At 39.8% G+C, this 16,746-nt stretch overlaps 1 protein-coding gene across 1 annotated transcript in view; it reads left to right on the top strand.

Annotated features, from left to right (window-relative positions):
- Positions 1 to 16,492, top strand: part of Vps13d (vacuolar protein sorting 13D) — an 18,194-nt gene extending 1,702 nt beyond the window's left edge. Inside the window, exons 6-25 of the mRNA XM_070305513.1 lie at positions 7 to 116; positions 179 to 416; positions 516 to 7,402; positions 8,540 to 8,696; positions 8,777 to 9,005; positions 9,086 to 9,329; positions 9,456 to 9,824; positions 9,973 to 10,161; positions 10,230 to 10,553; positions 10,745 to 10,937; positions 11,039 to 11,221; positions 11,386 to 11,616; positions 12,060 to 12,086; positions 12,456 to 12,616; positions 12,753 to 13,367; positions 13,467 to 13,649; positions 13,715 to 14,086; positions 14,227 to 14,339; positions 14,426 to 14,858; positions 14,957 to 16,492. Coding sequence (XP_070161614.1) covers positions 7 to 116; positions 179 to 416; positions 516 to 7,402; positions 8,540 to 8,696; positions 8,777 to 9,005; positions 9,086 to 9,329; positions 9,456 to 9,824; positions 9,973 to 10,161; positions 10,230 to 10,553; positions 10,745 to 10,937; positions 11,039 to 11,221; positions 11,386 to 11,616; positions 12,060 to 12,086; positions 12,456 to 12,616; positions 12,753 to 13,367; positions 13,467 to 13,649; positions 13,715 to 14,086; positions 14,227 to 14,339; positions 14,426 to 14,858; positions 14,957 to 15,058 — 11,360 coding nt within the window. The 3' untranslated portion in view covers positions 15,059 to 16,492. The remainder of the gene's footprint in view (positions 1 to 6; positions 117 to 178; positions 417 to 515; positions 7,403 to 8,539; positions 8,697 to 8,776; positions 9,006 to 9,085; positions 9,330 to 9,455; positions 9,825 to 9,972; positions 10,162 to 10,229; positions 10,554 to 10,744; positions 10,938 to 11,038; positions 11,222 to 11,385; positions 11,617 to 12,059; positions 12,087 to 12,455; positions 12,617 to 12,752; positions 13,368 to 13,466; positions 13,650 to 13,714; positions 14,087 to 14,226; positions 14,340 to 14,425; positions 14,859 to 14,956) is intronic.
- The last annotated feature ends 254 nt before the right edge of the window (positions 16,493 to 16,746 follow it).

The following is a 16,746-nucleotide window of genomic DNA, read 5'->3' as shown; positions in this document are numbered from 1 at the left end:
AAGCAGTGGTATCAACGCAGAGTACTGACCGAACTGAACGTCCATTAAGGTCTATTAATAAACCACGTATCATAGTGGATTTACTTTTGGACGAAGTACCATTGTCTTTAACAGATGTGAGTATTATCGATCGAACGCAATTGTTTGCCGGAAATAGTGACATATTATTGCAATTTAGATTCAATATGAAGAAATAGTCAAATGTATCAAGGAACTCGACCGCATAGATCGTCGTAAGCAGCAGTGGCGTTGTAGACCGATAACCCCCATTAAAAAGAATTGTAAGGAATGGTGGAAATATGCTGTTAGGTGTCACCTTGGCAGAGATACACTTAAACCTAAACCATCCTGGGAAAACCTTCTTCTCAGAGCCAGAGAGAACGTTAGTTATGTTCAGGCGTATACTAAATTATTAGGTATAAATATCGATTCTTTTATCAATTTTCACAGCACGATTCGCTCGAAATGATGGAAAAAAATTGATCTTTAAATTTGTGTCTTTTTTTTGCTATTAGGTACACCCACTTCAATTTTACCGCCGGAAACTAAAGCTTTGAAGGAAAAAGTCGAGAACGAGCGAAATTTTGATGAGCTTCGGGTGTTGAGAGAATTGGCTATGTACAAAGTAAGACCCGCAAAGTCGCAACAGGAATCTAATACAAAAATGCCACAGGGGCGTGGCATGCTCGAACAGTGGTTTCCACAGTGGTGGGGTTGGTACTCAAAAACACCTCACAGCAACAATGGAACGCAAAACGGAGGTACGACTAACAGTTCGACTACTTTTGATGGGGAATTACTGGACGTTTTGGCGGACACTATGAATGACGATACTCTGCTACGTCGTGACACGATATTCGGACAGTTTAATTTCGCTTTAGTGCAAGGTGCGATATCGTTGTGTACCGCGAGAAATGGCAGTGATGGTACGAAGACTGTGATAGAACTCAAGTTTGAGAGAGTGAATCTGAGTTACGAGTCACGACCTAGATCCGGATCGCACAAGTTCTCGATCAGTTTGGGCGCATTATATTTACACGATTTTCTCACGAAGAATTCGACGTTTCCCATCTTGGTGCAACCACAAATCATGTCAAGCAGCACTTCCTCACGCGTTCGCAATTTATCCTCGGAAAAAGTGGCGAAACAAACGTCACATCATCTTTTCGAATTGGTTTATGAGAAAAAACCGTTGCATGTCAATGTGGAGCATTTGCTGCACATGTACTCGCAGTCGTTGGACATCGTATACAATCCTACTGTGATATATTGGTTGATGGACTTTATATATAAGCCGCATCGATCGGCATCGTCTAATCAGCAATTGCAGGCGATGAAGCGTCGTACGAGGAGACAGCTGATCAAAAACTGGGAGCAGATCCTGGATGGTGATTTCGTGTACCGTTCGTCGTGGGATCTGCAATTTAAAATCTCTGCACCACAGATCTTGTTAGTGGAGAGCTTCGTCGATTTTAACGCGGCCGTAATAGTGGTCGATTTCGGCAAATTACATTTATCGAACTATGCAGATCTGAATCAGGTAATGCTAAAAACAGAATCGATCAACAGCGATAATGATGATGATGAGGAAGAGAAATATGAAACGCCTTGTTCCACTCCGCCGGGCAGCCAGGAAAACGGTTCTCTGAACGATTTCCAAGCTTTGTCTGAGACGGAATTACATAAGAAATTGTACGATCAGTATTCCATCAATCTCGTAGATTTACAGATTTTGGTAGGTAAAGCAAAGGACAATTGGAAACACGTTCGCACGAGAAGCATGTCGACTCTGCACTTTCTCGAGCGTTTTAACATATCATTGCAAGTCGAGCGACGTGTCTTTACTACTTTGGATCCTAATTTCCCATCGGTCACAGTATCCGGTAACCTGCCAAGATTGGTAGTGCACATGAACGAGCAGAAAGTAGGCGCGATACGCTTAATGTATAATTTACTTTCAAGTTTCTCTAATTCAGCCGGTATTCCGCAGACGGAAGTCGTCAACGTGGAACCTGAGAGTCCTAAAAAGGAGAATCTAGATCGTTCGTTGAGTCATGCAGTGATGGTGCAATTTATCATTGATCAAATGGCCTTTGAATTGCAGTCGAGAGGTCGCAGCGTAGCTGAGCTGCAAGTATCCGGTGTTCGGGCAGCTCTCAGCAAAAGAATGGCAGATTTGAGCGTCTCTCTCTCCGTCCACGGATTGCTCCTGGTCGACGCTCTTCAGGAATTCGGGCCTGACTTTGAATTATTGGTGGCCAGTCACAAGCACGTTGGCATGGACAGTGTTTCCGGCAGTTTGAGAGATTCGGAGCCAACGTCTCCTGTCTCGCCAGAATCGCCCGAATCGCCAGATTTCACAAAACCACCACGACTAACCTCGCCCGTCGCTCTAACAAATGCGTTGTCCACCTTGATGAGCAAAACCAAGATTCCATATTCGCCTAGAAATAATTCATCGATCTGCTTGGAAAAATTAGATTCGGAAGCACTGATCGTTATAGAGTTAACGCTAGTAGATGATTCCACAGAAAACTTGAGAATGGCGAACATACAGTTCAACAATCTGGATATTATAGCCAATCAAGAGACGATAGTAGAATTGCTGGGCTTCTTCCGAAGGATATTGCCACTGCAGAAATCGCGGTCGGCATATATCGCGAATCGCAACGATTCCTTGTCGAGTCAAAATACAGAAACGAAGTTGGCATTGACAAGAACAGAGATTACCTTCGACTTTCATCGTTTGAATGTGCTACTTCTACGCGCGGTTGTGCAGGATAATCAATTGGTGGGACAGAAGATTGCCACGGCAACCATGTCGGACGCGCGTATACAAGCGACATTGGCCGCGAACACATCAATCTTGGGTTCACTTGGCGGTGTACAGGTTCTCGATCAAACGCCAACTGGAAAGACTCATCAACGGATAATCAGCGTGGGCAGGGATCCGTTGGCGGATCCGCCGCACCATCCGCTCGAACATTTTAGCGGTTTATCCGATAATGAACAACCGGAAGCATTCAGATTCATGGTTAACCGAAATACCAGGCAAGTTAGTGAAGAAGACTGCACTGAGATCGATCTCGATCTCACTATACGTGTGGCTAGCGTCTGGTATATTCATGCACCACATCTGATATCGGAGTTACGTTCGTGCGCCGATGAATTTAAACAATACTTGAGCAATTTTGCGCGTCAGATCGGTGCAGCCGCTACCGATATGGCGATTGGTTTGGTAAATGCCGATGATTGGACCATTCCACCGCGTAAACGGTTACCCAGCGTTTCGATCGATTTAGATAACACGAATGGATTATCGTTGAGATTGGACGTGCTTTTGGAAAGTCCGGTACTCGTGATACCGCGCTCTTCTCATAGCAAACAGGTATTCGTGGCTCATTTGGGCACGATGTCACTGCGACACGAACCTCACCTAGGATCTATGGCAAAGCATAAAATTACATTGGAAGTACGCGATATGAATCTCTATTCTCTCGAAGTGTCTACCAACACTGGACAGTCGCAGAATAATCTACCGATAAGGGCCGAAGAGATGTACTCTTGTAAAGAGTCTGGTAGACCGATATTACACGACACGACGCTGAAGATTTTAGTGGAAAAACAGAACACATTGACTCAGAGTATGAGCTTCCTGCTGGACATTGACGATTATACAAGTAACAGTCCGATTGTACAGGTAAACGGTGCCGTAATAACGCCACTGAAAGTATCTCTATCGCGCGGTCAATACGAACAACTGCTTGACACATTTCATCGATTGTTCTCCATGCCCGTAGTGACTGCTGCGGCCGCGGTCTCGACGGAATACGACGATCCCGACGGAATGTCCGATTATTCAGATAAGCTTGATCTCTGCGTGAAGGTCTCGTTCGAATTGCCGATCCTTAGTGTCGAGCTAAAGCAGACGCATTCTGAGCAGCCGCTAGTAGAGCTATCGATGCGCGACTTCGTTGTCAAATACGAAAAATTAAAACGGAACGAATCTAGCGTGCAAGTCGCGTTACGCTCTTTACTGATGGAAGATCTTTTGTGTCCGATCGGCTCGCGGCATCGCTATATGATGCAATCATCGGCGCCCGCGCGCGCAAAATTACTCACGGGTGCTTCGAAATCGTGTCCGGATCTCGCCTTCGCACGACAATACAAAAATGCCTTCGGTCGTGGCAGTTTACCGGATCGTCTAGAGACCGACACTTTATACGGCACAATTCCGGCTCACTGGCGCAGAAAACCGACTATCTCATCAGCCGATACGCCGAACACACCACCACCTTCGCCGGGCGGCATCACTAGCGAAGAGAACTTGGTGCTAATGAGTATCACCATGACGCGACCCGAAGGGACTATAATATCGGGAGAAGATCGATTCGATCGGAAAATGGTAACCGTGGACTTCAATTGTCTGGACTTAGTGATAAGCGTGGAATCGTGGATGGTGGTGTTTGACTTCTTTGGGATTGCAGGCTTGTCTGGGACGGCGAATAACGAAATTGCCGCGCGTCAAACGACGCCCGATAGCGATAGCGTCAGCGCAAGCAAGATAGATGACAATCTACCGGTGAGATCGGAAACGGAGATAGAAGTGAGATCGTTGACGCTAGTGCTAACGCAACAGGAGCGCGAAATAGCCAAAGCCAATGTGTCTAATGCCAATGTGCACATTCTCAAAGCGATGGACGACAAGACCAAGATATCTGGATCGTTGGGTTCGATGTCGTTGCTGGATTTAACGCCGCATGGTCGATTCTATCGCGAGAGATTCCTATCGTCCGGCAGGAAGGCGTTGAATTTTCAGTACTCGAGTTATGCCGACTGCGAGGATCGACCACATGACGCGCGACTTAAACTAGAGATGTCCGCCGTGCATTACGTTCACACGCAGAGATTCGTGGCGGAGTTGCAAGCTTTTTTCGGTCATTTTTCGCAACTATGGGGCATCATGAAGAATCTGCGGGCTGGCGCCGGTGCCATCATAGATATGAATAAGCGTGATACGCGACTATTATTGCAATTGCATGCTGGTGCGCCAGTGATATTATTACCGGTGAGTTCCAGATCCGATAAACTGATTCTGCTGGATTTAGGAGAACTTACGGCGCACAATAGATTTGATATGTCGACAATCGTTCCGGAATGCATGCTGGACGTGATGCTGCTGGATTTAGTTAACATGGACATCTACGCGGCGAAAAGATTCAAGTGCGACGACTCGAACTTGAACGAAGACGCGGACACTTTGATGGTGGGCGGTTTCCTCGTCAAGAAAATGGGCTCCTCGCTGCTCACGGAGAAGTGCCATTTAAAATTGCGCGTAGAGCGGAATCTTGACACTTATATTAGCCGCGACATACCCGATCTCAGCGTGCACGGTATATTGTCAACGATGGATTGTGCCTTGGACCCGGCGCAATACATGTTGATTCGTGGCCTTTTGTCTTATAACATTGGTGAGAACCTAGACGACTTGCGTCTTTTTGTACAGGACTTGAATCACATAGTGGAATATGCGATTCCGATGATGGATAATCGCTTGAAGACATGGACCCGATCCTGCATAATCCTCGAGCTGGTGAACGTGAGGGTAAAACTACATCCGAGTCATAATATTGCAGCGTTGGCATGCATCAACTTTATCAAGTCCCGACTGACATTGGACTCGCTGAGCGACGGTTCGCAGGACATTGATCTGGTATCACAGGAGATTCTAATCATGGACACGCGTTTCCAAAATGAACCGGTTGATCGACAGTGTAATGTATTCACGCGAATCCTGCAACCGTTAAGGAACTCGGCCGATACCAACATAGCGCAGGACCGTGTTCAAGCCGAAGTGCATCACCGGAAGCGCAAAATTTATTCGGCGACTACCATTTTGCTGCACAGCATGCGACTGACCGCCATTTTGGACTGGTGGCAGGCCGTACGAGACTTTCTATTGCTGAGCTCGCCAGAACCGGAACTTTTATCCGGTACCGCTCAGATGTCAAACATCAATCAAGAGGTGGAAATCGATACCGCAACCATAGCTATACCGTTCGAATTGAAGGTCAACATTACTGATTCCGAACTGGTTATCGTCGAGGACACCGCGATTCTCGACACCAATGCCGTGATTCTCAAAACTACTGCTGTTCTGTCGTACCGCTCGATGTCGCAGGAGGGCGAGAAACCACTGTCTTGCAATCTCTCGCACTGTGAATTATTTTCTTGCATTTTGGGTCTGGAAAATGAGACTGCCTTGTCGATTATAGATCCAGTTGGAGCAAGTCTAGATCTAACTCAAGACAAGAGCTTAGAGATTCAACTGCAACCATTGTGCGTCCGATTGAGCTATCATGACGTGACCATGTTTTCTAGAATGTTGAACTCACTTCCCAAGCAAACCTTATGGGCGAAACAGAGATTGAGCAAAGTGGCGGCAGAGGGTACTCAAATGTTGGATAGTCAGGTATTGAAACTGGTTAACTTAGGTTTTGCGGAAACCGACTGTAAAATCGCATTGGATCGTTGCGATGGCCAGTTGGACGATGCTGCTCTGTGGCTCACGCAAAATGCAGAGCCGACAAGTTCCGATGCTGCAGCTGCAACGGCAAGTAACGATTCGATCTTTCGCTCTGTGGAATTAGAAGCGTCTTGCATTCGAATCTGCATTATTGACGACTGCCGTGATGCGGACGTACCACTACTAGAGATCACACTGGCGGATTTTAGCATGCGGAAGATAAAACAGCAGCCTGGTTTTCTATCTGCCACCTTTAGCGTAGATTATTATAATCGAGTGTTGAGTGGCTGGGAACCATTTGTCGAACCTTGGCAAGCAAATATTCAATGGGAACAGGCACTCACCGGCTCGCTCGAGCCAAAGAGACTGTATGTATCCATCAACTCCCAGGATTCTGTGAATATTAACGTTACCCTAACATTAGTGGAGCTCGTGCAACTAGTTAAACACAACTGGACGCAGGATTATTATTTGTCCCATGATAGCACGATTATCGGCAAACCAGTGGTGAGAGGACAAGTGTATCGACGCCGATCGCCCTTCGTACCTTTTGCCCTGAAAAACGATACCGGTTGTAGACTCTGGTTTAAAACATTTATTGCCATTGCGGATGATACGATAGACATCGGCAGAAAGGCATCTCAAGCGAGAAAGGACGTCTCGAGCAAGGACGATACGTGGATAGAGGTAACTCCTGGAGGTACAATATCGTTTACATTCGAAGAGAGAGGCAAGTTGAGGCATCACGCAACGCATATCATCAGAAGACATCAGATTGCGGTTTTGATCGAAGGATGGAAAGCCGTGGATCCTGTGACTGTCGATCGCGTAGGCATTTACTTTAGACACGCAAACGCTGACGTTGCCGGGTCTCAGGTAAAACAATTTTTCCGTTTTATATTTCTTACTTGTATTTTAACGAGCAGCATTGTTCATATTCACTGTTTCTATCTCTTCATATAATGCTGTCTCTGCGCTCTCTACTATATATATATATATTTTTTTTTTTTCCAAAAATGGTCATTATTATTATAAATTTTTTCATAATAATAGAAATAGGCTCAGAATAATAACGATACAATAAGTGAGGAAATAAGAGTCGAAGCACGATAACTATAGAGCATAAACTTTTTTATTATATTTAATTTTATTAATAAATATACATTAAATATATATGTTTTAAATCGTTTTTTGGTCCATCTTTAGCATAGCATATAAAAATTAAATTCGTGTTTAAAAATAAACATGCATTTTAGCTCTTATTTGCCAATTTCCTTATTTAGTATAGATTTTTTATTATCTCATATCCTTTCACTACATTGCATATAGTAAATTTATTTTATATTGTACTACATTTAGGATCGGCAAAATTCCACATTGAGGTAAAATCCAGTAGTAAAAACCGGTATTTTCCTGAAAAAATTGTTTTTTCTATTACAAATGATAAAATAAATAGAAGATCTGTTTATCTCTATATTCATCACTTGAGAGAATATTAAAATAAAATCTGTAATATATTAAAAATCGATGTAGTAAATATATTAATTTTTTATTAGATATTGAATGGCTAACGTGAACTAGCCAACTATATTGGTAATAAATTTTTAATTCTGTTACTACATTTTTCTTATTAAACTAAAATAAACTAAAAATTTAATTTAGTAAAGTCTTAAAATTTAATAACATTTATATCTCTCTAAAAAAATTTTTTTTTTAAATTTCATACATTAATTTGAATTAGAAAAAAAGAATTATTATATTAATTTTATTTTTTTAAGTTAATGATTAGTATGATTTATTAATTAAAACAAAAATATTTTTTGTATAAAGTTATATAAATATATTTTAATGTTACATAATTTGTCATGATTTTTTCTACACATTGAACTTTTCCGGCTTACATTTCATATAGTATCACTTCGTGCTCTGTTTTTTGGTTGTTCTTATAAAGAATTTGTCTTAAAATATAATAAATATTGCAGTAATAATAATAATGATAAAAATAACGTTCAGTTTCAGACAATTATACCTAAAACTAGAGTCGTATTCGCCGTAGAATTGGAAGGATCCGCTAGGAAATTAGTCACTATTAGATCAGCCCTCCAGGTGTCTAACAAGCTAGTTCACCCCATTGAGATCAAGATGGAAAAATCTTTGAATCAATTAAGATGTTGGTTTTTTTCTTTGTCGCGATTCCTTTTTCGATGACGATTATTAAATCCAAAATCGAATTATATCATACTTTTCTAGATTTACCGCTAACCTCAGCTAACACTGGGAGAATCCTACAAATACCGGCGCAATCGGTGATGTCTGTGCCTTTGACGCACACTGGGGTGCAAATGTGTTTCAAACCGCTCATCTCGAACTATTTGTTCCAATATTGTGTAGAATCTGTAGACTGGACGATAGTTAAGAAACCGTTGGAAGTGACGGAAAGCTACATTACTTGTCGAACCAATCAACATAATATATTCAGGTATGGAACGATAGTTTAGAAGTTCAGTTTTCGATAAAGGATGATGATGAAAACTTAATGTTTGTTAACTTTTTCTACAGAATGTGCGTAGCAGTAAGACGAAACAATTATCCATTCGACGGTGTGCAAGTGCTGCCGGCGCACACAATCACGGTAATGGCTCCAGTAACGCTGACGAACTTATTACCATACGAACTGATGTATGAAGCAAGTATAGAAGGCGGCAGAGTTGCGCCGGGCTGCAGCGCAGACCTGCATTGCGCCAATTTAATTGAGCAACTGGAAATTACGATTCAATTAGATGGTTATCCAGGATCTGGAATAGTATGTATATGATGAGTAGTATTCATAGTATATGACTTTCCTACATCGAAATTTATATATCAATAGCTTTTTTTAACTTTCGTGTTCTTATGTTCTCAATAATTTGAAGTACATTACGCATTTCAGATAATATTACCATCGAACAGCTGTTCCTTCACCGCTCGTCTCAAACTACTGGATTCTGCCAGCAGGATGCTATGCTTACAGGCAGGCGTGATCGTGGAGAAGGGTTCAGCTGTGCAAATCAATATCACTGCGCCTTACTGGATCGTAAACAAAACTGGTTTACCATTGGTATTTAGACAAGAGGGAGTCGGTATAGAAGCAGCGGGACAATTTGAGGAGCATGAGAGAGCGAGGATGGTGGCACCATTACTGTTTTCGTTCAGCGACGAGGAGGCCAGTAGGACATTGTCGGTGAGAATCGGCACCGAGGTGCATCCTCATGGAATACCGCAATGGTCTCAACACTTTCATCTACAGCCTGGCATTCATGTTAGTACATTTCAAATAAGATGCTTGTTTTGATCTTTATTATTTTAATATAAGAATATAATATCTATTATACATCATATAAATTCATGAAAATTGTTATTAGGGAAAAAATGTCTATTCTTATGTACGTATACCTTATATTCCCTAGGTTCATCGTTTGAGAATTAGCCTGCGTGACGGTAGGCCCGACATAGTCTATTTGATTAGTGTAGCCACTCGCGCAGCAAGAGGAAGATATAGAGCTACTACAGTAATCACATTATCGCCGAGATATCAATTGCACAATAAATCATCTTATACGTTGGAGTTGGCCCAGAAATGTTTTACGACGACGGTCGTAAGTTTAATGCAATCAATTAATATCGAAAAAAATGACTTGGTTGTTCAACGTCATATCGGTTTTAGTCCCATCCGGATGCTCAGGCGACGTATATAACAATCATGCCCGAATGTCACATGCCTTTCCACTGGCCACGACTAGACAAAGATTTGTTGCTCTGCGTCAGAATCACCAATGTGCCGGATTGCATGTGGTCAGGCGGTATCAGATTGGACGACAATTACTCATTGACCGTTAACGTCAGGGACATGATGGGGAAAATGCATTTTCTACGGGTAGATGTGGTGCTACAGGAGACTACCTACTTCATTGTATTCACCGATGCCGATACTATGCCGCCGCCTATAAGAGTAGATAATTTCTCGGAGGTTCCATTGATCGTTAATCAGGTACATTTATATTATCATAATATTGTATCCGAATATCGCTTTTAAATTTTGATATAATGATATTTGTATTCTTTTATTGTTTTATGAATTTTATGTTTGTTATTGCGTTTGTTTGTTGAATTCTATAGCAATCGTAATCTTGTCATAATTTGATCATGTTATCAATTAGTCGTAAATTTGTAAATGTATAGATTGAAGTTCCCGATAATTTGCAATGGACTGTGAGACCTCACTCCTCGGTACCATACGCTTTGGATGAACCAATACAAACTGCCGATTTAGTGTTAACAGCACCTGGAGGCGTGACAGCCTCTTACGATTTAAATATACTCGGAGAGGGCAGAGGACTGACTTACGAAAACTTTATTTACATTGCGTTTTCAGGTAATATCTGTCAAATAGATATAAAACGAGAAAAATAGATTTTGTTCATGTGTACACATATATGTAATGAATATTGATTTTGTGTGATTTTATTTCGGCAGGCACCTTCAAGACCGATTCTGATATCGGATCAAGCGAAAGCGACTTGGATCCGTTGGATGTGGAAACTCAGAAATTAGTCTTGGAAGCTGGCTCTGGTGGTTGGGTCGCCTTACGGAGAAAACAATATGGTGATAGATCACAACTTTGGAGAATGACTGGTGACGGACAACTGCAGCACGAAGGTAACACAACAGAACATATCGCGCGCATGGTGTAGTATCTACAAATTCATTTCAATAATAAATAATTATCAATTTCTACGCTGTTGTTTGTATATAGTTTATGTAAAGAAAATATAATAACGATATTTACTGCGTATCTCGTTGGCACAATTTTAACGGAACAGGTTCTAGTCCACCGAGAGACAAACATTCCAAAACTCCGGACACGATATTTGTTTTGGACATAGCGGGCACTGCGCCGCAACCGTTTACTTATTGCGCCCTCGCCCTGAAGAAACCGGATCCTAGACGAAGATCGACGCAGACCTGGCGATTCACCGATGATGGACGACTGTGCTGCGCACATAAAAATATGTGCGTTCAGTCGAAAGACGGCTTTATGGGATTATACAAAGGTTGGGACGTTGCTTCTATTTGCACATATTCTGACTCAATGCTTGATGATTAAAATCGATTAAATTATCCATGAATGCTATAAATTTCTTTTAATTTCACACGCTTTGTCCTTAAATATTTTTTCTATTATTTTGTGTTGCTTTACATTGATTCAATGCTAATTGAGTCTAATGCTTTTCTATTTGTAAATGCAAAGCATAAAAGCTAGTAAGATAAGTGTACGGTATCGTTGGAATTGGCAAAATATGATTTTCTGTTTTTCATTGAATGAATTGATGGCAGGTGCGCCATATTTATAATGTTGCATCTATTCTATGATTTTAATTGTTTGGCAATCATCTATATATATATAATTTTAATCTAAAGATTCTTCTACTTTTTTCACTATTCCTTTCTTGCTACATTCAATTAGAAAAATCTAAATTGATCATGAATGTTGCAGGCGGCAGTGTCGCCCGTTGGCAAATGTGTACGTATAGTCTCAGAGTACACATTAAAATCGGTGATTTCCTATAAGAACTCTTTTACCTATAAGTATATATTACATGCTATAATATTTCTGCTTCTTTTGCTCTTTTTTTTTCTTTTCTCGTGCTTATAAGTCATTTCCGCATCGCATATTTTCCTCGGGAGCATCAAAGCGTGATATAAAAATTTCTTTCTTTTTTTTTTTAATGAAACTTTTTTTTGTAAAACCATCTTGTTACAAAGTGAGTCAATTGTGGCGTTATCGTACTCTGGCATACTGTATAGCTTTTGTATTCGCAAAATCTTTTTAAATATAATTCTATTGTATAGTTATCTTTCGCGCAATTCAAGAAAGTCTCAATATTTGTAGGGAGCGAAGCGGTATTGGGTCCTCAGGTGCACGGTAATCCGCCACCAATCGAACAACGAGTGGGTAGACAAAAGTTACGCCCGGGCTCTGGATTTTTATCGGTCAGAGTGACCACTGATGGTCCGACCCGCGTTTTGCAAGTCCTGGACATTAAGGAAAGAGTATATATCAGTCTTAGTTCACTATTTGCTTTTATTCCGTCATGTTTGCTCATGTTTATATATTATATATATATTACTGATAAAATTTAAAAAAATGTAGCATAAATATTCAGTTACGGATCTTTTTGTACCTTAGAAAAAAACATTTGCTCTACTCGAAGAACGCGATTGGTCACACATCGCTGTGAATCACCGGCCTACTCGGATCGACACCGATATAAAAAAAATGGATTCCGGTGAATTAGATCTCAAGCTGAACTTACCGGCTGGCCTCGGATTGTCCATCGTATCGCAACGGCCGCTGGAAGAACTGTTGTTCGCGCGGTTAGCTGGAATATCTTTGGATATGTTGCAAACCCCGTTAAATACCACGTTGGACCTGAGCGTCGCCGACGTGCAAATCGACAATCAACTATTCGAAGCGCAATGCACATCGGTTTTGTTCGTGACACGTTCATATCGTACGGAAGATGAATATCGACCCGCCCTCCATTTGGCTGTAGAGAAGCTACAATCGAAGAATCAAAACGCCGAGATATATAAACACGTTATAGTGAGTGTCAAAGCTTTGTGCGTACATTTGGAAGAGAAATTTATCCTAAAATTGGCAGCGTTCCTTGGAATTGGCAAATCGGAACTGGAAATGCCAGTCGACGAGAATGATTTCAAAGCGCAGAGATTTATCTCCGAGGTGTCCGCCGCGCATGCTAAAAGATATTATTTTGGTGCTTTGAAGCTCGTTCCTAATCAGGTATGTGGATATCAGAATATAATATTATAAATAACAATACGCAATATTTATTAACATGATAATATATGTATAAACTTTTTTCTGCCTTTTTTTCTCTAGGTAAAACTCAGTGTGCTCACCACGACAAAATTGCCACATCATCTGCAAGCCGTAAAAAGGAAATTAGGGTTGACTCTGATCAACTTCGAGAACGCTACTATCGAATTGGAACCATTCGTGAAAAAGCATCCTTTCGAAAGTAGTCAGTTCTTGATGCATTCCATCGTGAAACATTACAAAGATGTACGAATATAATCTTTTTTTTTACATTTCTTTTGTTCATTTATTTATCTAATAATTTTTTTCAGGAATTGAAATGGCAAGCCGCGGTTATTTTGGGTTCCGTAGACTTCTTAGGGAATCCTCTTGGATTCATGAACGATGTGACGGAAGGCGTTTCCGGTCTTATCTACGAAGGCAGCGTGAAGAGTCTAGTGAAAAATGTCACGCATGGCATTTCGAATTCGGCAGCGAAAGTGACGGAATCTTTGTCTGATGGTTTAGGGAGGGTAATCATGGATGAGAGGCACGAAGAGGCCAGGCAGAGAATCCGGGCAAATACTACAGGTAGCAGCGATCACTTAGTTGCGGGTCTGAAGGGTTTCGGTTTTGGTCTATTGGGCGGTGTCACTAGTATATTTAAACAGACCTATGACGGAGCAACTAATGAGGGTTTTCCGGTATGTAACCGATTGAAAAGAATAATAATATTATCTTTTAAAAGAAACAATGTAAATACTTTTATTTTTAAATTCAGTTAAATAAAAAAACGTTATAACTATATAATTTATAGAGCCTTTGAAGATGTAAAATTTTCTAGGGTTTCTTTGCGGGTTTTGGAAGAGGAGTAGTTGGTACGATAACAAAACCGGTCGTCGGGGTTTTAGATCTAGCAACGGAAACAGCTAGTGCTGTACGAGAGACAAGTAGAAGGTAATATAAAATATATCTCATGTAATTATATTTATAACGACTTTTGCGAATTGTGCAATTGACACAATCTTTCCTCCTTTACACAGCGCTCATCGCGCGATACCGAAGCGCGATCGACCGCCACGTGTTGTTAGTGGTTCTACTGGATTGTTGCCGCCATATAATCGCCAGCAAGCTGAAGGGCAAGAGTTCCTTTATAGCATTAATAATCGCGACTATTCTGAACTTTTTGTGGCTTACGAGTGTCTGTGTAGCGGTGCGGAGAATCTTAGAGTGCTCGTATCTAACGAGAGAGTACGTGTTATCTCGGGTGGGACGAAAGCCGTGGTGACCCAAGTTAATCTGGCGGATCTTCTGCGTTGTCAACCGATGCAAAAGACGCAGAGCAACAATGTAATCCTGTATTACATAGAGCTAATATCCAGATTCGATTCATCAGCCGCGGTCAATTTGGATGGAGTGGCTGAATTATTAAGGCGACCGAAAGTGCGCTGCGACAACGAAGAAGTGGCGAAACGCGTGAGTATATAATAAAAATAATTAATATAGTTATTTTTCGTCACATCAGACTTTAACAATTCATTGTTATAATTAATGTTTTCGCCACGATATCGTAGGTATCGCAACAAATCAATTATGCCAAAGGGATGCACGAGGAACGAAGTTTGACATTATCATCGTCGGATAATATGTTGGATGACGTACAATACTATAAATAAATCTGCTCGCGCAGATCGACTGGATTTTGTTCTTATGTCTGATATGATTTTTTGACATACTAGTCGAATTTTCAACTTTCACTCGTAGAATACACGATCGATATGGATGCCTTAGTTATGACGCTTAACATTAAGTTTAAAAAGACTGATGCAAAATACCATAATAATTAAATAACTACTACTTGCCGGCACACGAGGTACGAGTCGTTTATAATTTAAGCGTAATTAAATGATGGTTTTGCGTCTTATAGTTGTAGCGCAGGTAACGCAGCAATTTTTGATACTTATAATTTTTGTATTAATAAGATGTAAAAACAAAATAGATAAAACATTGAAAAATTTTCTAATAATGTACATACGTACGCGTGTATAATCTTTAATATTGCATATACATGATTCTGCATGATGCATGTTCAGTGTGTCTTAAAGTCACTCCTTTTCAATAAGACTTTAAAAGTCGATTTTAAATGAAGATGTATAATGATAAATTTTATAATCTTTGCAATAAAATGTTAGCATTCTTTTTATTATGTTTTTTTATTGTTTTTAACTCGAAGTCTCGACTTTATAATAGATTCGAGAGTTTCCTTCGCAATCGACTTGGTTTCTATAATAGGGACATGTTAATTTTAAGGCACACTGTGTACATGTATTTATATGTACATATGTATTAAAACAAGCGGATTATAGATTATTTATTTACGAAACGTAAGAGGTAGATTTAATGCTGTATATTAGGAACAATTAAACTAAAATTTTTAGTATATGTATATATCTAGCAAGTATAAAAATATCATAAAATATATATATTTATTGTTATGCATGTTTCTTTAGTAGCAAACATGTTTCTTTTGCTTTAATCTTTGTTTATATTTTCAGTTTTATATCGTAAGCTGTGTTTCAATATTTACTGCCAGTACTGAAAATCTATATGACATAAATTATTTATGTGAGTGTGTGTGTGTGTGTATGAATTAAATTATATTTTCAGTACTGGTAGTAAATATTGGAACGCAGCCTTAATGTACAGAAACTACTTTGTACAGAAACAATATAGATTTCCTCTTAAGGCCTTCTTAGGGGATTTATAAATTGCAACAAACTTCAAGACAGAGTTCTATTTATAATTTTATGCATCACATGTTTTAATATATGTGTATGTATTTTAATATATATTTTGATTTGTATGTATTTAATATGTTCAAAAATATTTTTCGTATTATATGATACATAAAATTTATAAATAGAATTTTGTCTTGTGAATTCTAGCGAATTATAGATCGTTTAAAGAGGCATTTACCATATATGTATGAACATAGCAGAATGTAAAAATGTGCAAAAGAATTAAATTAACTCATATTTAAGTACTTTTGTAAAGCTGATGTACACGCATACAAAACAAAAATGTTTGTAATATATTGTGTTGATACCACGTTGAACAGATTAATAAATGTTACATCTATATAACAATAATATGAAAAAAACTCTTATATCCCAATAGCAAAAATCGCAAAAATTGAAGGCGATAGCGAAGTTTTAAATACATTCTTCTTCACCTTGGCATAAAAAAAAAATATATGTAGGAAACACTTTAAATGTAACAATGTAAATGTGTTTACTTTAAATTTATATTTAACGAATAAAATTGTAGAATCACTCACTGTTAGATCTCTGAATACTCAAACTGT

Source organism: Polyergus mexicanus, unplaced genomic scaffold (assembly GCF_030449975.1).
Source record: "Polyergus mexicanus isolate NDT 795.1 unplaced genomic scaffold, iyPolMexi1.0 SCAF_13, whole genome shotgun sequence".
Taxonomy (NCBI): domain Eukaryota; kingdom Metazoa; phylum Arthropoda; class Insecta; order Hymenoptera; family Formicidae; genus Polyergus; species Polyergus mexicanus.
Note: the sequence above shows the minus strand (reverse complement) of the source record. Positions and strands in the feature narration are given on the sequence as shown.